This window comes from Mustela lutreola, chromosome 5 (genome assembly GCF_030435805.1).
Source record: "Mustela lutreola isolate mMusLut2 chromosome 5, mMusLut2.pri, whole genome shotgun sequence".
In the NCBI taxonomy this organism is placed as follows: domain Eukaryota; kingdom Metazoa; phylum Chordata; class Mammalia; order Carnivora; family Mustelidae; genus Mustela; species Mustela lutreola.
Genome location: NC_081294.1, coordinates 67,517,387 through 67,543,001, shown reverse-complemented (window position 1 = coordinate 67,543,001; position 25,615 = coordinate 67,517,387). Strand labels below are relative to the sequence as shown.

The following is a 25,615-nucleotide window of genomic DNA, read 5'->3' as shown; positions in this document are numbered from 1 at the left end:
CATACTTAAGTATACACTTCAGGGGCATTATGTACATTCACAGTGTTATATGCAACCATCATCATCACAGTTGATTTTCAGAACTTTTTTCTTCCTTCTGTAGAAATTCTGTACCCATTAAGCATTAACTCCTCTTTCCCTTCTCCCCACCCCCACCCCAGATATTGATAACCTATGTTCTTTCTATCTCAATGGATTTGTCTATTTCTATCTGTACTTTGCCCCTAAACCCTGAATTGTGTAATCTAGAGATAACTCCATAGGACTATACAGAGATGCCCCATCCCACTTTTATAGCTATATAGTATTTCACTGAATGTATTAAAATGTATTCAAGCATTTTCTTATTGATGGGATATTTTGTGTTTCTAATATTTTGCTATGACAGACAGTGTTGCAGTGAAGAGATGAATGCATTCATTGTTTCATTTCTTTTGCCTGCATATCTTTTAAATACATTTCTAGAAGTTGAATTGTTGAGTCAAAGGATACATGCATATGCAATTTTAGAGCATTTGGATTTTATGTGACAGACAGGAATGAACCCTGAAGCCATATAAGTATTAACAAAAACCCATTTAAGAAGGTTGAATGTTTTAAAGAGTATAATTAAAACACAGCCTTCAGTCAGGAGATACTTTATTTAGTTCCTTTAGTTAAAATGGTTTTATTTGTTTGAAGCACAAGTGCTTGACAAATATCTCTATTACTGTCTTTAATTTCTTCAGATTTGTACAAATTGGTGTCTCATCTGCAATTACGTGACTTCTACCTTTTTTTTTTTAGGCCTTATGAGGATATTGTAAGTCAGACTCTTTGTCTGACTATACTTGGAAAGTAGAGAAGGGAGTTATGCCAGTTCTCAGAGAATTTTGGCTGCCAAATAGCACATCTGGGCAATTCAGGTGGGGAATATAGATATAGATACAGATACAGATACAGGTATAGATATAGTAAATTTCCCTAGGCCTGAATAATCCAGACATTGCTCTCTTGTACTGTTTCCTAAACTGGTTGGATGGTTAGCCTTAATTTTCAGGGATGTTTGATTTTTTTTTTTAATTTTATTTATTCATTTAACAGATCACAAGTAGGCAGAGAGGCAGGCAGAGAGAGAGGGGGGAAGCAGGGTCCCTGCTGAGCAGAGAGCCCAATGTGGGGCTTGATGCCAGGACCCTGAGATCAGGACCTGAGCCAAAGGCAGAGGCTTAACCCTCTGAGCCACCCAGGTGCCCCGGGATGTTTGATTTTTAATTATGCAGTGCCATGGGTTAAGAGATGACCAGGGCTTTACAGAGACCTCATGAAAGCAGGGCCATAAAGGAAGACCCCAGAGGCGGGTGAACACAGAGGCAGTTCTAGGGTTCAGAGGGCAGGTCGCCAGTCTGGATGCACCAATCGCTAGGGCTTAATCATTAATGAGTCCAAGCCAAGAACCAAGGATATGCCGCAAGACCCATTTACCAGCTCTGCGTTACCGCAGTCCCTCCCCGCCACTTCAGGGGCTCTAACTCCTCTCTGACTGCAAACCCCGACAGAGCTGTGCCAGGGGATACTTCTGAACGCACACCCCCTGCGCGGACTATCCGGGACCGCGGCGCAGGCATGCAGCCGAGGCCCCCCGCGGCCGCGTGAGCTCCCTCTTGGAGGTGGAGGACGCATTTCAATCTGGAAACGCCCGACCCCTGTGCGGGTCCCATTGACTGACGCCTATGCCGGGCTGGGGTGGGGGTAGGAGGACGATGGGGAGGGCCGGGCCTCCTTGGATTGAGGCTGCAGCCAAGTCCCGCGCGAGTCTCTATTCCTGCTTGGCTGAGAATCCCCCCACCCCTGGTCTGGGTCTAGGTTCTCTCGGGAGTACCCGCTCTCCTCCTCAACTCTGTGTTTTCTGCCAGGCAAGGGGAAGTTCAGCTGCGGGTCCAGCCCAGCCTAGTGCTTTTAGAGCCCCTCGTCCCTGGTCCGCGGCCCGGCAAGGGCGGAGGGGGAGGGGAAGGGGCTCCTGCCTCCTTTCCCAAATCCGGTCCCTAACCGCCCCCTCCCCCGTCGTCTACTCGCTTTGTACAGTCAAAACAGAGCTAGCGGCCAATTGAGGGGGACGGGAAGCAAAGCCGACTAACGCCTCGCCCCTCCAGCCGGCCCCCGGGCCCCCCTTCCCCTTTCCCACTTCTCTCCTCGCTCTAACCTCGCCCCCATCCCCCGCTCATTTCCTCTCGCACCCGGGCTCGCCAGTCCCTCCTTCCAAGCGCCTCTTCCAGCCCTGGTCTTCCTCTCAGGCTTGCCCCCCTTCTCCCCAATCTCAGTCCTCTCTCCTCCCTTCACCCTACCCCCTTCCTTCCTCTTCCCCTCCCCCAGCCCCTACTCCCCTTGTTTCTCCCCACTCGTTCGCCCCTTAACTCTGTCTCCGCCCACTCTGCGTCGGCCCCTGGGTCGAGGCTGCGCTCCACGTGTGGACGATTGCGCTCCAGCCCCCACTGACAGCCGCCGCCCGCGGGCCCGCCCCACGCTCCGCCGAGCCTCAAAACCCCCGCGCCGCGCCCTCGTCCGCCGCATCTTTCCCGGCGTCCAGCCTCCTGCCCTCCCTTTCACCGGCGGCTCGCCCTGGCCCCGCACACCTCAGCTCGGCTCCTCAGCCGCCACCGGCGCGTCGCTGCCCCGCGGGACTCCAGGCGAGCCGGGAGGAGACCCTCTTCTTTGGGGGGCGACTTTTGTTTGTTTGTCGGCTTCTTCCTGGTGACTTTTGCAACTTTCTAAGATTTGTTCCCGGAACGCACGGGAATCCGCCGAGGCGCTGCGTGCAGGCCCTTTTTTTTTTTTTTTCTTTTGAGGTCCGCTTTCTTTGTAACTTTACGCCTCGGCTGCTCGGGTTACTTTTGTAATTTCCCGCCCCCGCCCGCTGGCGGTCCTGGAGTCGCTAGGGGCCGTGGCCCGGGGGATGCAACGTGGACCGCGCGGGGCTGCCGGCCACATCGCCGCCGCGCCTCGCCGCCCGCTGCGCTAGAGCCCGCGTCCCGCCCGCAGCCAGGGGGCCGGCGCTCGGTCCGGGGCTCCCGCTACTGCAGGGAGCCCAAGCCCCAGGGAGTCTTGGGAGCCGACGGAGGGCTTGTTAGACCCTGACTTTTTTCAGGCCGCGCAGATTTTGTCTCCCAGCACTCTCTTCTCCGCGGACCCTGGTCCGCGCGCTCTCGGCGCCCGCGATGGGAAGACGGCGGCGGCTGTGTCTGCAGCCCTACTTCGTGTGGCTGGGCTGCGTGGCGCTCTGGGCGCAGGGCACGGCTGGCCAGCCCCAGCCTCCACCGCCCAAGCCGCCCCGGCCCCAGCCGCCGCCGCAGCAGGTCCGACCCGCGGCGGCGGGCTCTGAAGGCGTGTTCGCGGTGCCTGAGTACCGCGAGGAGGGCGCCGCGGCTGCCAACCGGGTGCGCAGGCGAGGACAGCAGGACGTGCTTCGAGGGTAGGTGGGCAGTAGGCAGCGGGGGATCCTAAGCTTGGCAGCTTTCCATCCCACCCCTCCCTGAACCTGGTTCTGGTGGCTGGAGCCGCGGCCCCCTCCACCAGAATCCCGAGGACTCCCAGGAGCGCCTCCCCCTTTTTCTCCGCAGCTCAGCCGGCAAAAAGCCCTCCCTCGGGGGGTTGGGTCGAAGGCCCCCAGGTGTGAATGGCAGAGAGCAGACTGTGCCCGCGGTGCGGGAACAGGTTCTCAGTGTCGGGCGGAGGGCGGCCTTGAGTCTACTCCGCGTCGGGGCTCGTGGAGCCTGCCTGCTCCCCACCGTCGGGGGCGCAGCTCCTGAGCCTTTTGTTTGAGAAGGAGTGCGGGGTTTAGGGTTTGCTCTGATCCTCAAACTCAAGCGCTTCACCTTCCAACGCGCCTTCCTTGACACGTCGGGGCCAAAGTAACAATGGATTGAAGAGGGACGGATTTGGGGACGAGGGCAAGGATTTTTGAAAGAGTCGTTCCTTTGTTCTGTGCATCCGGAGCCCAGAGTAGTAGCAAATTACATGTTTCCATGTTTTCTTTTTGCCCTTTAAAAAGGCAGTAAGGGAAGGCAGATGATAGGCAAGTTTTAGACGTTTCCAGCCCTCCCCCATTCAGCCAATTTACTTCCATGTCTGTGCCCCAAGTCCCAAGAATTTGAAGTGTAGTTTTGGTTTGTTTGTTGTCCCGAAATCTTTTCGCTCGGTTTTTGCTTGGGAAAACCGCTAATGTGTTACCATACACTTCCCTACGTGTGTGTGACCTTGCTTGTCCATCGCAGGCCGAACGTGTGCGGATCCAGGTTCCACTCCTATTGCTGCCCGGGATGGAAGACGCTTCCTGGAGGAAACCAGTGCATTGTCCGTGAGTGCTTGATTGGGGTCCCACCTTGGGCAGCGCGCTTGGCCCCTTGTCAGGGCCGACCTCTTGGATTCAGTTGTCTGGGACACAGTTGCTTTTAGAATCCAGTGGCCACAAAGCAATGATAATTAGGACAGGGACCCGTTTGAGTGTTAAGGAGGAAGCAGCCGGTTTACATTGAAGTTTAGACTTCGCTTCTAGACTCTGTTGAAGGGCAATAATGATAAAGGTTTCAAAGATACTTGGAAGTTTTATCTTTCTGAGTCTATTAATACAAACTGAAGGGGGAGTACACCAATTCCCTAGATAACTCAAAACCACTTTTTCCTAAAGGAGTCCAGATAAGACCACAATGTGATTATGTAAATTATCTGGCTTTTGACTGCTTGAGGTTTAGGCCTTTTGAAGATCAAGCTTTCTTAGGCCTTTGTACAAAACCACTTTATTATCTCTGGTTTCATCTCAACAGCCACATAATGTAGATATGAAAGGAACTCTCAGAGGACTTAGAGTTGACCCAGGTCAACAAAATTTTTAAAAGAACTCTTCCCTAGTGGCTTGACCTTTTTTTTTTTTTTTTGTAAGATATTTAAATTTAGGATTTACAGGCTCTACATCTCATAGTGTACTGTAGATTTCCAAAGTGTGAGGCTTAGAGCTTCCAAAGTTCTGCATCTCTGACCTTCAAAGTTTTATTCTTTTATTCAGTTTCCAAATTGTGTACCTAGCTCTCACAAGTTCTAACTGGAGAAGTCATTAGTTACCAGACTCATAGTGATGGACTGTGGGATGTCTTATTTCACATGCCTGTGAATTCGTGAGTTAAAGTGTGACTGGCCTGCTCCGTGTATTTATCTAGCAGTCAAATTTATCTTGTCGGGAGGAGAGCCAGGTATCATAGACAGCACATTCATTTAGAGCCAGTCTTGCCTTTAGATTGACCTTCATGTTCTCTAGGGAAAAAATAATTATACAATTGTGAACAGAGAAAAAGGGCAAGCCACGCTAGCCAAGGGATAATAAGGATGTAGTGGCATTTCCGACTCTATATTTATTGGTTTTGTGGGTTTGAGATAGACCCTTCATGTTATTTCATGGCAGTTTTTTTTTTTTTTTTAAGATTTTATTTATTTGACAGAGATCACAAGTAGGCAGAGAGGCAGGCAGAGAGAGAGGAGGAAACAGGCACCCTGCTGAGCAGAGAGGCCAACGCGGGACTCTATCCCAGGACCCTGAGATCATGACCCGAGCCGAAGGCAGCGGCCCAACCCACTGAGCCACCCAGGCGCCCCTTTCATGGCAGTTTTTAAAAAGGAGTGAAGTTTCATGTGTTGTGAAGACTTTTGTTTCTTGTAATTTTTTCTACCCTGAAAATGCCACAATTTCCAGTAGGGAGGCACAAATGGGAAACAATGACTGTGTTCTTTAAAGTGATTCATGAGTATTTTAAATAAATCCTCTGATGATAAGCCTTTAGTAAAAAAGAAACAAAAGATATTACATTCTTTTTTCCCCAACGCAGAAATCCTCTATGTGAGGCATATATGGAGGGTGTATTTACCCTTTTAGGCCAGTAGGGCATACTTTGCCTGCTTTAACATGGTTCCTAGACTCCTACAACAGCTTGTCACTCACCACACACCTGCCATACTAACTGGGATGACTTAGGCACTGCGGAAAGTCTGACTCACTGAATGTAATGAATGTGACTGCCATTATTGAGTTGGAGAGCAGCCGAGAAGAAGGGATTGGTTTATGGTATGTGTTGAAAATCCGTAAAGTCAGATTTTATTGGATTGGTGTGGAATGGGAATTCCAGAGAGCAGAGCCTTCCAGAATACTTGAAGTAGAAATACATATATGTGTGTGTATCATTAATATATACATACGTACATACATATGTATGTATGTATGTATGTACGTATGTATATATTAATGATGTATGTATGTATGTATATGGCCCTCTGAGTGTCTGCTTTAAATACTTAACAGTTTTTCAGCAACATTGTGCTCCTTATTTGTTTAGAAGAACAACTTTGGAAGTCTCAGAGCAATGGTGGCTATTATAGCCTGCTTTTCTACTACTTGAAATATTTGGGTACCTATGAAATACATTGGAAGTTACATGCATCATAAATCTCTTTAAAAAAATTCTTAAACTCAAAATCATATATTCTGTAGTTATCTTTGTATCACCAAGAAATATATATATATATATATCACTTCTATATCAAGCACTTAGAGTTTATCTACAAAAATATTAGCACATTAAAAAGATAATTCAAATACCCAAGAGTATAAAGCAGTGCATAAAATAGAGGAATGTAATGCCCTTTTATTCTCTTGTATGGATATCACATAAATTTTGAATTTTAATATTTTCTGTTCAATTTAGTAGTACAATTCTCTTTGACATTTAAAATGATAATATGTGGATATAATAACCAAACTGAAAGCATTATCAAGTCAAAATCAAGAATTTTCATTCTGGGACTTCCTGGCGATAATAAGTTATTTATTATATTTACTGAATTTTCACCATTTAGCAAAAGACAAAGCTCTAAGGCAACTTACAAAGAGATAAGTAGAATACAAATCAAATACGAGGACCAAAGACTAATTATTTCATTTATATATCAGCATTCTCTCTTTATAGAAGGATATTCAAAATGATTACCTTCTAGAATTTTAATCTGTTTGGTGTTGACCAGGGTTCATGAAGAGATGAAGATAATAAAAGACAAATGTATTTCTCAGATTATGGGAAACCTAATGCATTTTGATTTGTGTTTCTATGTTTGTTGTTAGTGTTCTTAGTTGTGGCCTGCAAAGATCATTGAAGTACTTCTGAAACTGCAAATATTTGTTTCCAAAAAAATGGAATTGATTTTCTCACTTTTCATTTTTTTAAAAATCTTGTTAGAACTTGAAGCAGTGGGAAAGTTTATTAATTTATTTGTGAAATTTTGCTATGAAGTGCATTTTGATCAGTGGTATAGGAAAGGGTTGGCCTGAAATCACAGCATTTGAACCTAAAAAGAGCTCAGAATACTCCACTATAACCTCTTTGTTTTATTTTACCAAGAAGAAAACAAAACCCAGCGAAGCTATGTGGTCTTTTTCTAAACTTTCACTGGGTCCATAGCATAGCAAGAGTTCAACCTCAGACCTTTCTCATCCTATGTCCTCTTTACTGTTCTGGGCATCTTCTCCCAGCATCAGAGAAACCCTATCCCCCATGTCCTCTTTCCCTCTCCTTTCATTATTTCTGGGTCTCGTGGTTTTCATGAAGGTAGGAGGGACAAGTAGTTAGGTGAGGCATCTCATAGTTTGGGATGAGTGTGAGGAGAAAGGGCCTTCACACTCTGTCTTCTCACTGGCTCACAGACATAAAGAGCAAATCTATGGTAATGACAGGAGTCTGTTGTCTGAGGATGACCATTCTCCAGCCATGAGACCTTCCTTGGGTTTAGGACCTGGGTAGGAACACTTTGTAGATTACCTATGCCTAGACTAAATGTCTGCCTGCTGGGGTGAGGGAGCTTTGGAAGAAACAATATTTTAGTGGGTATGGTCATTGGAAAATTATTGGTGATCTGAAACTGTAGCACATTTTAAAATTTAGTAGTCAGTTCCATGGCAGGAACCATGTTCTTGCCTAAAATTAGTTTCCTATCTTCACACTATGATCTATGACATTTTCATTTATAAGGAGTGCTAATGGAGATGCTGGTCATATTACGTGGATGTCAAAAGGCAGTTTCGGGAAGAAAAAATGACTGGGTTAGCTCACTTCCATTTTTTCTTTGTTTGTTTTTAAAGATTTTATTTGAGGGGTGCCTGGGTGGCTTCGTGGGTTAAAGCCTCTGCTTTCAGCTAAGGTCATGAACCCAGGATCCTGGGATGGAGCCCCGTATCAGGCTGTCTGCTCAACGGGGAGCCTTCTTCCTCCTCTCTCTCTCTGCCTGCCTCTCTGGCTACTTGTGATCTCTGTCTGTCAAATAAATAAATAAAATCTTTAAAAAAATAATTTAAAAATTTTTTAAAAAATGAAAAAAGATTTTATTTATTTGAGATCATGAGCAAGTGAAAAAGAATGAATAGGGGAAGGAGCAGAGGGAGAGGGAGAAGCAGACTCCCCACTGAGCAAGGAACTGTGTTGCAGGGCTCCAGGATTATGACCTAAGCTGAAGGCAGATGCTTAACCAACTGAGCCACTCAGGCACCCTGAGTTAGCTCACTTCTGTACTACACACCCTTTACATTATTGGGGGTCTCTGATCTCTTTGAAAATTCTGAGATGCCTGTCTAGTTAAAGACAATGCACATTTGCATGAATGTTTATAGTTAGTTTGAGAATGTTCCCAGACTCTCCTCTTATCCTCATGGATCCAGGCGTGGAGCATTAAAGCACATAGGCTTTGTACACAAATAAAAAATTCAGTTGTGGGTATAGAGATGAATTTCTCAGCTCTTAAATGAACTGATTCTAAAAATGGGAGAGAAGGCACTCAACTAATGATTTTGAGGATCCATGGTATGTGCTGTGTCAGTGAGCCTAACATTCTTTGCTGTGATGACCCTCATACCTTGGAGGTCAAAGCTGCAGGAGGCTTTGACTCTCCCTCCATCAAAATGTGGCAGCAGCTTTTCTGACCAGCAGGATATAGGCTAGGTTGTGGTGATAGCATGGGAGAAAAAAGGCTAGAGGAAGGAGAGAGGGATTTATTAAGGAGAACAAAGATTGATGATGGGGCAGGTCAGATACCAGCTGGGAAGGAATGTGCATGGAACCCCTGGGGCTTGGCCAACTGGTTAGGGCCTGGAGTCTCTGCCTCAGTCCATTTTTATATTTTCCATGTCTTGTGAAGTTCTTTTCCAGAGTGGGCTATGTTTTCTGAGGTTTTGTAGACCTCTGGGTTTCCTCAGTCCTTCTAGCTTCCTTTGACCCAGACTGTGATCTTGTGGTAAATTCTATGTATAAATGCTCTGCCTTGAGTGGAAAACATGACCTGTACTGATAGAGTTAAAGGACTGTGGAACTTGAAATAGTTTCATTTGTTTGCACATTATCATAAGGATATTTGTGAGACTTCATCTCATGTCTACAATGGGTGATTTTTTTGCATATCTGAAATCAGACATTACATATCCTGTATTTTTTTATCATAGTTTTTCAAGTTTACTATTGTTGACTGTAGCTTTCTTGTTTTGTATACTGTGGTTTATTACCTAATTATTCCTTTGCTTTCCTATTGTGCTTTCTACAGCAATTTGTAGAAATAGTTGTGGAGATGGATTTTGTTCCCGTCCTAACATGTGTACTTGTTCCAGTGGCCAAATATCACCAACCTGTGGATCAAAATCAAGTATGTTCTTTAGATGTGATCTTATTTATTGCATTATTCTGAAGCTTGTGAATGAATACCAAATGTCCTTTTTAACAAGGATATATATGTTGATTATTTTCCTCATTAGCTAGATCTGCTTTAATCTTTGGAGTCAAAATCTTCAGTGGCTTCATTATTGCCACCAACAACTGAAGGGTAGGAGGATAGTGATTTTTTATTTAGAAGAATGGTTTAGTTCTAGTCCAGAAGCTATGTGTCTTTGCAATAAAAGTGCCTGGATTCAGTGGAAAAGAAATTCTTTGTGAATAACTTATGAACTATAACTTACTGGGTTTTTGTTCTGTGCCCTAGATACGGTTTTATGTTTTTGATTATAGCATTTTATTTAATCTTCACATGAAAACTATGAGATACTATTACTATCCCATTTTACAGAGAAAGGAGTTTGGCACGTGTGAATTAACTAACTTGCCCAGGGTAACATAGATTTGAATTCATGTATTCTGAATACATATAAACGTATAGGTTCCAGCCCTAGGCTCTGTTTATTGCCTTTGCATAATCCTACAGTCCATGTCCTATTTCATGGATGAACCAAAGGAGAAAGATAAGAGGATTGGGATGATAATAAATACTATATACTGACCAGATGCTCTACATATATTAACTCACTTTGCTTTACCCATATTAACTCTCAGCAGTCCTGTGATATCACAACAGTGGAGTAGGATTGTGTTATTCATGACCCAAATCAGGGTTGTCAGTTCTTCAAAACTAATCTTTTAGGCTGTTGTTTAAGATGAGATTATAACAAGGTAGGAGCAGATACTATTTATTTAATTGCTCAGTAATTACATAAAAATTTAAATCTGCCTCAAGCCAGAGTGATGTTGTTTAAATTTTAACATTTATCTCTCTAAATTTTCTCAGAAGAGGTAGTAGAGAATTTGTCTGACTCAGAAATTGAAGATTCAAGATTTACATGATCAATGTCATTGTCTTCTGATGAAACTTCTGCGTAACTTCTAGTTTTATTTTCTTTGAAAATTATGTGTCATTTTCTCAACCTTTAAAAGTTCATCTTTGGGGCGCCTGGGTGGCTCAGTGGGTTAAAGCCTCTGCCTTTGGCTCAGGTCATGGTCCCAGGGTCCTGGGATCGAGCTCCATATGGGGCTCTCTGCTTGGCGGGGAGCCTGCTTCCCCCCTCTCTGTTTCTGCCTGCCTCTCTGCCTACTTGTGATCTCTATCAAATAAATAAATAAATAAAATCTTAAAAAATATATAAAAAAAATAAAAGTTCATTTTCCCAATTCATCCAGGCTTTCTTGACCACCCAGATTACCAGATTTCCTTCAGTGCTTTCAGGAGCCTTCCTGGTCTGACTGCCTCGAATATATTCTGGACCTTATTTTCATTAATGTTGTCTTAGTTTACTCATATATGCCTTCAGGGAAAAAAAAATCCTGGAGAAATTTTACGGGTTCAGCTTCTTAATCCTCTCCCTGGGCAGCTAAACATTGACTGGGCCAACCCTCAGTTTATGGTATATAATTCCATATGGAATCTGGGAATTCCTATGGCCTTGTAGTACTCCCTTTTCATCAGGAATCTCTCTTTGCCAGTCTTATCCTACTCCACTCCTTCAGGGCATTTAGCACCATTATTTGCCCTCTTTGTGAAACATTATTTTCCCTCCACTTATGCAGTATCCATGGCCATAGTGTTTTCCTGGTTATTATATTTTAGTCTTTGGTCAGCATCCTCTTCATTAGACTTTGGCATTTTCAACAGTATCGACTCCCTGGATGAATTTATTTATATAGATGCCTTCAACTACTACCAGTATGTTTCTAACTCATAGTATTTGTCTTCAGAATAGATCCCTCCAATGAGCCTCCTATTCACAGGTTCCATCTCCACTTGAATGCATAGTAAATGTCTGAAACTTGGTAGCAGGACATTTGATTCATTGTTGCCCACAATCTGTTTCTTCCAGTTTCTCTTGCTTCAGCAAATGCCACTTCTCCTCCACCCAGTGCCTAAGCAACTGTTTCTCTTTACCTTCTTCCTCCTTTTCTCAGTGTCAACTCTTTTAACCAGACCTGGGGGTTCTGTTGGAAAGCATATTTTAAGTGCTTCTACTTTCCATCACCACTGATAGCCTGTCGTTAAGTTCCCCTCATCTCTTAACCTGGGAGGTAAGAGAAGTCCCCCTCATCTCTTAGCCATTGGGAGGGTACTATTGGAGTACCCTGGGTTCTCTGGGTTCCACCCTTAATCTCTTCAGATGTGTTCTCCGCAGAGCAGCTAGAGGAATCCTTTAAAAATACATTGCACCACTTTACTCTCTTAAATCCTTGCAATGACTTCTTTTGCATTTGGGATATAACAACCCTTTCATGGCCTGGGAGATATTGGATTATCTGGCTGGCCTCTGGATGCCTCTTTAAGACCTTTTCTTCCCAGCATGACTCTTTATAGTCCTGTGACTCTTAAGTTTTTCAAATAAAGGAAACTCTCCACCATCTGAGGGACTTGCTGGTTTCTCTCCCCATGAGCTTCCTCTTTAGTACTTCTCATGCCTGGCTCAGTCTCTTCTTTCAAACCACTTCCTAAGTGTCACGGGAGAATGGTCTGGTCTTCCTTCTGTCTAGATTTCTCCTTGGCTCCTGGCTATTCTCCTTTATAACACAGTTTCCTTTGGAGAGCTTGTCACAACCTCTAATGACATTGTAGTGTTTGTTTACTTGTGTTTTGTCTGCCTCTCTGTGGGAATGTTAGCTCCATGAGGGTGAGTACTAAGTCTATCGATACAGGAGACACTCAGACCCCAAATCCTGAATGGTTACACAAATCCTCCCACCTCCTAGGAACTGTGCTACCAGTCACCATATAGCGATTTCTTTTAACACTGGAAGTGTTATCTATTTTAAATGCTAACAAATGCAAACATGCTGTATGTGTGCGCTCATAAATAAGTATATTATGGGTCATAACATTTCCGTAAAATACATTTGTCATTGAATTGGATATTTGGTTTTATAACTCACAGATGCTAAAATTTCAGTGATTGATATTTTTATATATTTTTGTTGTTGTTCATTGCAGTTCAGCAGTGCAATGTCAGGTGCATGAATGGAGGAACTTGTGCAGATGACCATTGCCAGTGCCAGAAGGGATATATCGGAACTTACTGTGGACAACGTAAGGAACATTGGAATAGACTTCATTTATTAGAAATTATTTGATTTCTCCTGATAGATGTGAAGTGGGTATTTCATACTAAGTCAAAATTGAAGGACCTATAAAACCAATGATGATAAAAAACAAAACAAAACTATGTAGTAAGCCATACCTTACAGCTAATTTCTAATTTTTATCCTAGATTTTTTTTCTCTTTTAAGATTCTTATGTTTTAGAGTGTTGATGTTGAATACCACTAGTACTTCCTCAGATTTGACCCATATCACAAGTTAATATTTACTTACTCTTTTACAAATCTTGCTTCATAAAACATGAATACTTTCCTGAAGACATGGTAAAGATTGTTGTGATTTCACTCTCTTTAGGATATCCAAAATTAACTCTAGGAGAGCCGATCTTAAAAATGGTCATTAGCTCATATATATTTAATTATGTAATGAAATAATGCAGGGCTCTAAAATGATTTTTAAAAAATGATAGTTTGTTGTGAAAGAGGGAGCTTTAATCCAGTTAAGGTCTTTTCTTCACTTATTGGAGCATATTCTGTACTAATAAAGAAATAACTTTTTAACAAAGATGTGGGGATGATCACTCTTGGATTATGACATATCACTGGAGAACACGCGTGGTTTGTGTTTTGTAGACTGTGGGACTCTTGAATCCCCGTATTTTCAGTCATGACATCGAAGAGCGTTGAATCATATATAACAACAAAGTCCCTTCTCATTTCATTTGGATTTTATCAGAGACAGGGTCTAGATTCACTCTTAATCTTCAAAGTCTCCCTAAGAATTTCTCTTCAACATTTTTAACATAGGAAGATCAAGTAGTAGGTATACAAGAATATCTACCTTGTTTTAAGCTAATCATATTTTGTTGGAATTTTAAAAACTTTAAAAAATTGTTTTCAATATGCATAAAGCATAAAATTAACTGTTTTAACCATTTTTATATGAACAGTTGAGTGGCAAACCACCATTCTACTTTCTCTATATGACTACTCTAACTACCTCATAAACATGAAATCAATACAGTATATGTCCTTTTATGATGAGTTTAGTTTACTTAGCATAATGTGTTCATGGCTTATCCTTGTTAGAGCATATATTAGAATTTCCTTCCTTTTAAAGCTGAATAATACTCCATTTTGTGTACATATGGTAATTTTTTTTATCCGTTTGTCTGTGAATGGATCCTTGAGGTGCTGCCACCTTTTGGCTCTTGTCAATATGGATGCACAACCATCCCATTTGAGTTCCTGCTTTCATTTCTTTTGTGTACCATACCCACCCAGAAGGAGAAATGGTGGATCATGTGCTAATTCTGTTTTTAATTTTAAGAGCTGCTTTACCATTTTCCTTAGTGGCTATACCATTTTACATTCCCACCAGCAGTGTACAGGGGTTCTAAGTTATCCACATTCTCACCAAAGCTTTTCTGCTTTGTGTTTTGTTTTTTGTGTGTGTATGTGTGAGTGAGATAGCCATCCTGATAGATATGAAGTGGTATCTTCTTGTCGTCATTGTTCTTAGTAAGATTGCCTTCCTGTTAGGGTAATATAAGCTTTCCATTTATAAGTGCTATGAAGTTTTCTTTTTAAATGATGTAAAATAGGTAAGTGATTTAATGTAAAGAAAAACACTTTGTTCAGGTCAGGAGTCAACCATCTCTTTCTGGAATATAGTTTAGACTTTGTGGTCCCTGTCACAACTCCTCAGCTCTTCTGTTACAGTGCAAAAGTGACCATAAACCATATGTAAATGAGAGAACTTGGCTGTGTTTCAACAGGGCTTTATTTTTGGGCTCTGAAATTTGAATTTTATTTTTTTATTTATTTATTTTTTTTTAAAAAGATTTTATTTATTTATTTGACAGACAGAGATCACAAGCAGGTAGAGTGGCAGGCAGAGAGAGAGAGAGGAGGAAGCAGGCTCCCCGCTGAGCAGAGAGCCCGATGCGGGACTCGATCCCAGGACCCTGAGATCATGACCTGAGCCGAAGGCAGAGGCTTAACCCTCTGAGCCACCCAGGCGCCCTGAAATTTGAATTTTATACCATTTCCATGTTTCACAAAAATATTATTCTTCTCTTGATTTTCCAACCATAAAAAATGTGAAAAGTGTTCCTAACTCACTGCAATACAAAAACAGGTGGTGGGCCAGATCTGACCTGTGGACCAAAGTTTACAGAACCCCTTGTGTAGGTAACTTTCAGGTATGGCTATAGCTGTTGAGGTAATCCGAGACTGACCAGTGTAGAAAGCTGAGCAAAAGGAATTTGAGAGAATACATTGCACTGAGGCCAGTTTTCTTGCAGGAATAGGAGATGCCAATGTAATAACTTTTTTGGGCTAGGGTTGACCAGGAAAAAGCTGGACAGCAGTGTAACAGAAGTCATAGCAAACTTTCTTTTTTCATGGATGATTTTTTTTCTGTATTTTATTCCAATATATAGGTATTTTCCAAATTTTATACAATGGACTCCAGTTTACAACTGCTAAGAAAAAAACCTATTGTGAATACAGTATTTATAAGGAGGCAGATTTTTATACCTTTTTTATACCTAAACAGAAGTGTTAGGAGATCTGATTGTATTTCTCTTTTATAGAACTCAGTAGCAATCAAAGAGACACAATTATCTTTCCTAAAACTCAACCTTTTGTTGTGTAGGGGGAGAAAATTCATAATTACTTTAAAATTACAGGGGGAAGAGCCTTGCCTCAACAGATCTTTCAGAGTATTAGCTCAAATCTGTCATGAAACTATCCACTTTCAGCCTGACAGATACAGATCCTATATCTGTCTGGGGCATTTCTGTGTATGTGTGTATTTTCCTAGAGATTATACAGAAAGCTGGTGTGTCCCTCCTCTGCTCTTTGCACAGAAATGGAAAGTAAAGGGATGAAAAGTTGTTTCCCTTTTTGCAGGAGATGCTTTTATGTTCTTCTGTCCTGTGCCAAACCATACCACTGCCCCCACACTTTTCAGTCAGGGGAAAGGGGAAAAAAACCCTGGGTCATAAGAGCTGCATATTTGAAAATGTGTCTACTGAATATCTCATGAGAAAAAACTCTGATTGCCCAACATGTACTGAGGGTTAATAGAACATATGGTGCAAGCAAATTATGTAACCAGCAAAATCATTCACAGCAAGTACAAAGATGCAGGGTATGACACTTCGTACACATCACTCAAAACCAGGTGTAAGGAAGATACTTGCTGAACTGCGTGACACAGAGAGAGCATTATAGCACTGAGAGTAAGAAAGCAGGTGTAATAATTTTCAGCTTGTGAATCCAGAAAAGCCCTGGAAAAACATTTGCTAAAATGAGGATTATAAAAACATTTAAACTGCCTAGCTACCTTCCCAGAAATGTCGAAAGCATTCCTTAGAAAGTGCTCTTTCATTCAACTTGTTCACTGAGTTTCTCCTGTAAGCCCCACCTGTGCAAGGTGTTGGGAATGAATTAGTGAGCAAACAAGATGACCTAAAGGTCTCATTTTAGGTCAGTGGGTGAAGTATTTTAGACAGAGAGAAAAGCAGATTCATAGCACCTATAGTGGGAACATACTTTTTTCTTCCACCTGTTTTGTAGATATTAAGAAAATCCATGTGCCTAAGGAGAGGAAAGGAGGTAAAGGTGGGAGGTGAGTTCAGAGTTGGTGCTGGATGGCCTTACCCACCAAGGAAAGAAATTGGGACTCTAAATTTTATGGGGAGCCATTGAGTTAGTTTGAGCAGTGGAGTGATACGATCTGATTAACATAAAAAACTTAATCACTCTGGCTGCTACTGGATTGTAGGAAGGGTGAAGAGAGGTGAGTTACCAGCGCCTGCAGTCATTAGGTGCATGGTGCTGTTGTAATGAGCGTGGGGCAAGTGCTTGTCATGGACTTGTATTCAGAGGTAGAGTCTGTAGAAGGATATGTGTGCTGGTGGAATGGGTGTGCTGGGGGAGAAAAACAGAAACAAAGATCCATGATGACAACTGGAGAATTTGGATGGAGCCCCAGAGGGAATGGTTGTGCCATTTTCTGAAATGAGAAGACTGAGCTGGGAGTGGGTTAGGCCGAGCTGCAAACACGGGATGGCAAGAGTTTTGTTTTGGGCTTGGTAATTTAAACAGTCTGTTAGACCTCCAGTTGGAAAGATGGATGAGCTAAGATCTTCAGAGAGAGCTGACGGAGATAGGAACTTGGGAGCATGTAGACTGAATTTCTATATAGATAACGGGTTAATTATAGGGCGGGGTGAAGATCACTGGGAAGCTGGTGTGGAGAGTATGTAGCATGTGGTTTTTGCCATTGCTTTTGCTTTATCCCACACCAGGTGTGAGCATTTCTTTCTTCCTGGGTGGTCAGCCTTCTTTCCATGCCTGAAATTTAGGCATATTCACATTTCTTTCCAACTTCGGTTGGAATGTAAATTTCCATTTCTGTTCTGTTTTAAGAAAAACTATTGCATAAAATAACTTTGATTGTAACTCATTCTTAAGATGCAAAATTAGCTCTTTTGTTTATTTTTTACTCTATTTTTGTATGCATTGTCCACTTTTGCTGCTGTTGTTCTTCAGTATAACCTTTGGGTGATAAAGAGCAAGTCTTATTTTCATAGAAATACTCTGTAGAATAAAAGAGAAGGAGAATTAAAATTTATAGAACACTTTAAATGTCAGAGACTGTGCACTTTGTTTTATACATCATTTTATTCAATCCTCAAGGCCCTTTCAGGTAGGATATATAAACCCAATTTTCAGCAGGGGAGCAGAGAATCAGAAAGTTGATGTGATCAGGATGTGTGGAAACAACAGAACTTATCCCTTCACTGCGACTTTCTCCCTTGCAAAATAGTGGGAAAAGAGGGGGAAGACTTTCATGTATTCCAGGATTTTTGTTTTTTGGTATCTGCGGTGGATCAAATTCTACAGTAGATGATGGGGATGCAAAGGCAGGCAAACTCTGGTTTGAGTTTGAGACCTCACTTTCTAGTTTCTAGTTTGAGACTTCACTCTCAGACAAGAAGTAGTAATATAAGCAAAGGGTCTCAGCCTTTTTGTTCATGGGAGCTCTTTACATTTTTTTTTAAATCATTGAGTATACCAAAGGTCTTTTGTTTAAATGGGGGTATGTCTGGGTGCCTGGGTGGCTCGTGGGTTAAGCCGCTGCATTCTGCTCAGGTCATGATCTCAGGGTCTTGGGATCGAGTCCCGCATTGGGCTCTCTGCTCAGCAGGGAGTCTGCTTCCTCCTCTCTCTCTCTCTGCCTGCCTCTCTGCCTACTTGTGATCTCTCTCTGTCAAATAAATAAATAAAATCTTTAAAAAATAAAAAAATAAAAAAATGAGGTATGTCTGCTGATACTTATCATATTAAAAATTAAAATAGAGAATTTTTAAAAAATATTTAAAATAATAAAATCATGTATGTTTACATAATTTTTTATGAACATTAACTATATTTTCTACCAAAAAAAAAATGGTAATGAGTAGAGAGACATTGTCCTTCTAACATAGACAGATTAGATTAGGTTTAATTTGTACTGGACAGGCTCCTCAGGAGAAACTCAAGGATTAAGTTAGAAGTGGGAGTTAGAAGTTAGGAGTTAGAAGTCTGTTTGGGAAGCCCTGAGAGAATCACTTTCTCCACCTAGTCCAGGGATGCATCCTGAATGTCAGTCATGAATGCTTTTTTCCAATCATGTGTTAAAGGCTAGCATGGATCTTATGAGAGAACACATCAGGGAAAGTGATTTCCATTTATATTTTTTACAGCTTGATGATATTTAAAGTACTTTTCTCACATCATAATTAATTACATTAGATAAATGCTGCTTCTTTGCAATATGTGTTTTTAGCATTTGAAATGTTCAAGTGCTGTCCATTGTTTCTACGGAGTTCCATGCCACTGAGACTTCTCCAACAGGTTTTTGTTTTCTTCCACATTCCTGTCCACCCCCATCTTTCTCACGCTTCTCATGTCCTTTATTTCCTTTCCTTTATCCTCTGTATTTGTTCATCCTGTTTATTGCCCGGCCCATATTTCAGGACAGAGATGAGTTGCAAGTGCTGTGTAGGCACTAGTGGAGAAATGGGAAGGTGTGGTTCTTCCAAAGATGCACTTGTGCGAATATACATAGAATCCTTCTTGCCTTTGAGCAAAGCCTGATACAAAGAATTTTAAAGCCACTAGCACACTGGTGCTTTAAGATAAAGAAGTCTTTTGTTTCAAAGTGTGTTTTCATTTCATACTGTTAGCAGAACAGAAGCCACTTGGATGCTTTCTAGATGAAAATAGGTATTCTACTCAGTATTCGTGGTATGGAGATAGCAACACTATTGCATTTTTAGATACCTGATTATTTACTGAGCTTCCCTTTTTTAATATGTGCCTCATTTGAAGCACACACAGTTGTCCTTTGCTCCCTCACTTAGCTTTAATGTTTGAAGCTCTGTGTTTTGGGCACAATTCATAGAATATAATCCTTTATCTGTGAGGATGGTTTTTATGTTTGACAAGGTGGGTGGATTAATAGACAAGCTCTTAGTACCTGTATTTTTTCTCAGAGAAGGCATGATTCTTGGATTCCAGTGCTGTAGGAGAGTTTTCAGGAATAGTGGTTTTTCAGGGAATTTGTGGAATGGTCTTTATAGAGTGGTTTTCTCTTTGTGGTCCAGGCTGCTGAGGGTGGTGCAGTGGGGGAGAGGAGCCGCTCAGGGTCAGTTCTAGCTGTCTGTCTCTCTGGGGCCCATGGAGCCTGAACTGAATCCTGGTCTCCCTGGTCACAAGTGGAAAGGAGTGAAGGAGTGTATGCTGCCTGTGTTCGTCTTAAAAATTTGGCATTTGGGGTTAATTTTTTAATAAAAATATTTATCATATTGAGACACTGAAGTTTTTCCTTCTTTCCTTTTATATCCTGTACATACTCTGTACACATTAGTTATCTCTTGATGTTTCATTGATGAATTGAAGGTATCCCCCCCCCAACCATGTTCACGTTAGATTTTTTGTTTTTTCTTTTACCCACCCAGTCTTTTTTCTTGCAGAGTGGGGCTTTTTTTCTTCTCTGATTTTTCCTGCTCTTTGTTGCTTTTTTTCTTCTCTGATTTTTCCTGCTCTTTGTTGCTCTTTATTTTTCCATCTCGCATCCCTCCCTTTTTTCCTGTCTCTCTGCTGCCTATTGTCTGTCCCCTTTTTCCTACATTTCCCCATATTTTATTTTCTTACCTATGAAGATTGATTATGGGGGTAATAGAAGTAAGATAAGAATTGGTTAGTTACATTCTGACAGTGTGAGCATTTGAGCCAGCCAATCCTTGTGATTCTGTTTAAAAGAAAGAGAAAAAAAGAACTTTTGCCAGATCTGTGCCTCACAATGTGATTTACATGAATTATATAGGGTTTTGTCTCAATTTACGTTACGTGTATTTATTTAAATGTGCATGCAAGTTGTAACTTGTGTTTGAGAGAAAAGATACATTATGGGCTACCTCTATGCTGTATGGTACAGATGACCTTTGAACAACACAGGGCTTAGGGTGCCGATCCTTCACACAGTTGAATATCTGTGTATAACTTTTAAATCCCCAGAAACCTAGCTACTAATAGTTTTTTGGAAGCTTTACTGATAACATAAACAGTGGATTAACGTATTTTTAAAGTTATACGTGTCATATACTGTATTCTTAAAGTAAGCAAGAGAAAAGAAAATGTAATGAAGGAAATCCTAAGAAAGAGAAAATAGACTTACAGCACTGTACCATGATTATCAAAAAGAGTCTGCTTTTGAGTGGACCAGCACAGTTCAAACCTGTGATGTTCAGTGGTCACCTGTACCTGGAGATTGACCATATAATGAGCTTCTTGCTGTGTTTGTGTGCAGCTGTCTGCGAAAATGGGTGTCAGAATGGTGGACGTTGTATTGGACCTAACCGCTGTGCTTGTGTTTATGGATTCACTGGTCCACAGTGTGAAAGAGGTAAGAAAAGAGAAATGAGACCCTCCTTTTGGAGAAGTCTCTTTTGTTTTAAACCAAAATATTGTATAATTGTAATTATACAATTACAATTTATAAACAAAAAGTTGTATAATTTTTGATTATCCAAAGAAAATTCTTCTGATGAAATTATATTTTTATTCATCTCTGATGATATCTATAACGTGGATAGTAAGATTATGAGACATAACTAACAACAACTGGAGAATGTCCATTTTTTGCCCCAGAGTAAGCTCAGTTCAGGAGGCCTGTGGAAGTTCTGTTGGGCAGGAGAAAAGGAGTGGAGGAATGAATGCTCAGTAGGCATCCAGCATTGTCTACCCATGTAAATGGTCAGTCAAGCCAATATGAAACCAATTTACCATAATACAAATAGTACTTAAACTCATGATTGGTAGACTGGTGGAAATCTCCAGTGTCGATGTGCTAAATGATCTATTAATGATGTCCTGGAATCAAATGGGTGCCCGTGGCCTATTAAAGATTTTAATTTTGGGCGCCTGGGTGGTTCAGTGGGTTAAAGCCTCTGCCTTTGGCTCGGGTCATGATCCCGGGGTCCTGGGATCAAGCCCTTCATTGGGCTCTCTCCTCAGCGAGGAGCCTGCTTCCTCCTCTCTCTCTGCCTGCCTCTCTGCCTACCTGTGATCTCTGTCAAATAAATAAATAAAATCTTTAAAAAAAAAAAATAAAGATGTTTAATCTTACAAAATGTGAGAAATAACTATTTAACATTAAACCATAGGAGTAAAAATAATGTTAAACTAGAAGCAGTATTACATAACACTCATAAGGACATACATCTTCAATTTATTTTCCCAGGGCTTTTCATAGCATCTAAATTTGTACAGTGCATTCTTTGTTATGAAACGTGAGAGTGTATGAAGCTATGCCATTGAAATATTACAGATAAGTAGTAGTGATGGTTTATATATGTATAGAGGTTTCAAACTGCAAAAAAGCCTTGTATTTAAAAAATTGTACTCATCACCCTGTCAAAAACTTCATCTTAGTATTTGGGTTAAATCTTGAGAAGAAATGGAGAAATTGGAATTCTTGTTAAAGTTTGAAAAGAAAAATGTATGAAACCTTTTAGCATACACTGGTATGTATATATACCTCATGATATTTATATTATTCCTAGGGTAATTGAGATTTCTTGGGACTGAAATACATTCCACAAATGACAAAGTTTATGGTTATATTTAGGGCAAATTTAAATGCCTTTACCAGATGCTTTTATTTTGGGAAGAAACATTAATTATGAAATGTTTGCATGAAAAGGTAAGTTGTTGAGAATGGAATAATACAGATTGCCTATATAATATTAAGTTTATTTAAATACTACAGAATGAAAAATATTTCAATTTAAATTTTCAAACATAATTTTAACTGGTGGAGACGATGTTCATTTTTCTGGAAGTCATGTAACCTTCCAGAAAAGTTCTCTTGTCCTGAAGCAAATTTCAAGGTCAATTCCTAATTGGCAAAGGAATTGGGCAGTTTCAAGTCAGAGGTTTCCAGGCATTACGTCATCGTTCTTCAACAGTTATCCATTCATTAGATTTGTTAGTTCTTACTACATTTATGGGAATCTAATAAAGACGTACATATATCTTACATGTATAGTAGCATGTTTTCAGAAGAAATTACAAAATTGATTAGTTAATGAATTGGACTGAAGGATATTTTTAAAACATGTGTTTGCTTCTTTAAAGTCTTTTTAATTATTAACCTGCAGATGAAAGCTCTAAAACTTTTTTTCTTCCAAAGTTAATAATTTTCACTCTTGAGTTGCACATATGAACTTACACATTTTTAGAAGATATTTTCAGTGGAATATTTTAGAATGTAATTAATCCCTGTAAAAAGTAGAGTTGATAATTTTTCTTAAGAAATATTGTCTACTCACATATACAAGGAATAGTTCATTTATGCTGAGTGTAATGAATATGAATAGGCTCACATGCCCTGTTAACATTTAAAGTTCCTGTTGTGCAATGGAATACTATGCAGCCATCAAAAGAAATGAAATCTTGCCATTTGCAACAACATGGATGGAACTAGAGCGTATCATGCTTAGCGAAATAAGTCAAGCAGAGAAAGACAACTATCATATGATCTCCCTGATATGAGGAAGTGGTGATGCAACATGGAGGCTTAAGTGGGTAGAAGAATAAATGAAACAAGATGGGATTGGGAGGGAGACAAACCATAAGTGACTCTTAATCTCACAAAACAAACTGAGGGTTGCCGGGGGGAGGGGGTTGGGGAGAAGGGGGTGGGATTATGGACATTGGGGAGGGTATGTGATTTGGTGAGTGCTGTGAAGTGTGTAAACCTGGTGATTCACAGACCTGGGGATAAAAATATATGTATATAAAAAATATATGTTTATAAAAAATAAAAAATAAAAATAAAAAAAAAAAAAAAAAAAAAAAAAAAAAAAGTTCCTGTTGTGTTTTTCAGTTACGGAGTTTCAAAAGATAAGTTCTTTGTTCTCTTAAAGATTTTTGTGAAATGAGGGATGTTTTTCCTCCTTAATGTAGGACACATACAGTTTTCCTTTAAATTAGCCTCTAGGGATCAGTTGTATGATAAAACATGGCTGCTCTTCCAGCTATCTAGGCTCCTGGCAGACTGGTTTCCGGACTGGAGACAGAGACTGAGTGGTAAATGAGTGGCTGGCATGATTATGGTATTTAACTTGAGTCTTAGTGCTGGGCTGGTTGAACCTCTTTGGAGTTCTCTTCTCACTCATGCTAATAGGTACAATGACCTTTTATACTTAGCATTAAAGAGAGTTCTTATGGCCACTGCTGATTATAGAAGGCAGACAACTCTGCTGTGTCCAAGGCACATGTAGAGACTCAGTCTTTGGGCTTTTCTTTCCAAATACATGGCATTAAAAAAAAAAAAAGAAAAGATTAATAGTGTGCCTAATATATATCTGAGAATACAGAGAAATGAAATTAACATTGTATATCAAGACCTGGTGCTTTTTTCCTCAAACATTTAAAATGTACCTTATTATTTATCAGTAGAAATTTGGTGGAGATGGGGTGGGCAGGCAAGAAATGAATTTACGTAAGGAATTTCTGGAAAAATGTAGTGATTACTTGATCACAAATACAGCCAGCCAAAAGTCCTTATTTCAGTTTCTTTGACTTAAATGATTGTTGAAATCTTGAATTTTCCTTAAGGCTTATATAAGGACCATCTGTTAAAATATATCCTAGACTCTTAAATTATCCAAAATATATTACTACACACTGTTTTTATCATGTAAACATGACTTTCTTTAAAAATGCACAAATTTGGTGAAATTTCAAATATCCTTGTATTTAGGGACATTTCCTTAAAATGTACATTTTTCAGTAAATGGTACCTTGAAAAGGAGCATTGGAGATTAACTTTTTAATCTATTGACATTTTTAAGAAAAATTCCATTTATCAATCTGAAGCTACTTTATAAAAGGTGAGATCAAATTTTAAAAGTCTATGAAATATAAACTTTAAAGTCTTTGTGTAAAATGAATCAGGGATGGATTTCTCTTCAGGGTAAGTTTCATAAAATCATCCAGTTGAAGAACCTCATGCATGATCTCATTGTCTAAAAGCCTTTTGGAGGAGTCACGCAGCCTCTGCTTGAATATCTCCAGGCACAGGATTCTCACTCACTCATCCCATTGTAAAGCAGGGTTTTGTGGTCAGAATTGTGGTTTTTCAAATGCTGTGTTATGGTTCTGCCTAAGCTAGACCTTTAGGAGATGGATACCCCATCCCTAATTGTCCACTTCAGTGGGCATGATGATGGTGGCTCTCTGAAAGGAGCCACTCATAGTCTTAGCCTTCAGTTTTGCATATTGGTAACTTGAAGTCAAATTATAAGTTCTTTTTTTTTTTTAAGATTTTATTTATTTATTTGACAGAGAACACAAGTAGGCAGAGAGGCAGGCAGAGAGAGAGAGAGAGAGAGAGAGAGAGAGAGAGAGAAGCAGGCTCTGCACTGAGCAGAGAGCCAGATGCAGGGCTCAATCCCAGGACCCTGGGATCATGACCTGGGCCGAAGGCAGAGGCTTCAACCCGCTGAGCCACCCAGGCGCCCCAAATTATAAGTTCTTGAGTTATTCTGTGTATTTGTGTTCATCCACCCACATTTCAGGAAGTAAAGTTACTGGGACAGCTATTCAGCCTACTCAAACCATATCTCGATTCTTCAAAAATAAGAGTGGAAGCAGGCGAAGCAGGGTTTTCCTGAATTCTGGGAATTAGGTAGATCAGACCTAAGTGTGTTCAGAAATAATTGATGCATGTGTTAATTAACTAATTTCATGGTCTTGGAATTTATTATAAAGTACACATGGTGAGTTTGTTCAGCCTATGAAGTAACAGCAAATAAGTGTGACCAGGAATATAGGCGAGCATGGTGAGAGAATAAGTGGGTAAATTATGCAGGATTCTATCTACTATGGATTTGATGCTTCCAAGAAATATATAAGCAGTACTTTCAGAAAAAAATTCCTTCCACTGTAATATTCTTATCTAAGAGAAACACATTTATTATGAAATAATTTCAAAAATATGATAAACAAAAACATGTAATTCATAATTCTTCCAGTCAGAATTATTTTACAAAATTTAGGGGGATATGCTTTTGAATACTTTTTCCCACTCTACTTATGTTACTTACGAAGGTTGGGATCTTTCCATTCTTACTGGAATCCACCCTTTTGTAACGT

The 25,615-nt window shown here is 40.6% G+C and overlaps 1 protein-coding gene across 1 annotated transcript in view; it reads left to right on the top strand.

Moving 5' to 3' along the window:
- The first annotated feature begins 2,419 nt into the window (after positions 1-2,419).
- The window catches only part of FBN2 (fibrillin 2), a 260,908-nt gene continuing 237,712 nt past the window's right edge, over positions 2,420-25,615 (top strand). The window contains exons 1-5 of the mRNA XM_059174478.1: positions 2,420-3,448; positions 4,251-4,333; positions 9,601-9,699; positions 12,790-12,885; positions 20,763-20,858. Coding sequence (XP_059030461.1) covers positions 3,195-3,448; positions 4,251-4,333; positions 9,601-9,699; positions 12,790-12,885; positions 20,763-20,858 — 628 coding nt within the window. The 5' untranslated portion in view covers positions 2,420-3,194. The remainder of the gene's footprint in view (positions 3,449-4,250; positions 4,334-9,600; positions 9,700-12,789; positions 12,886-20,762; positions 20,859-25,615) is intronic.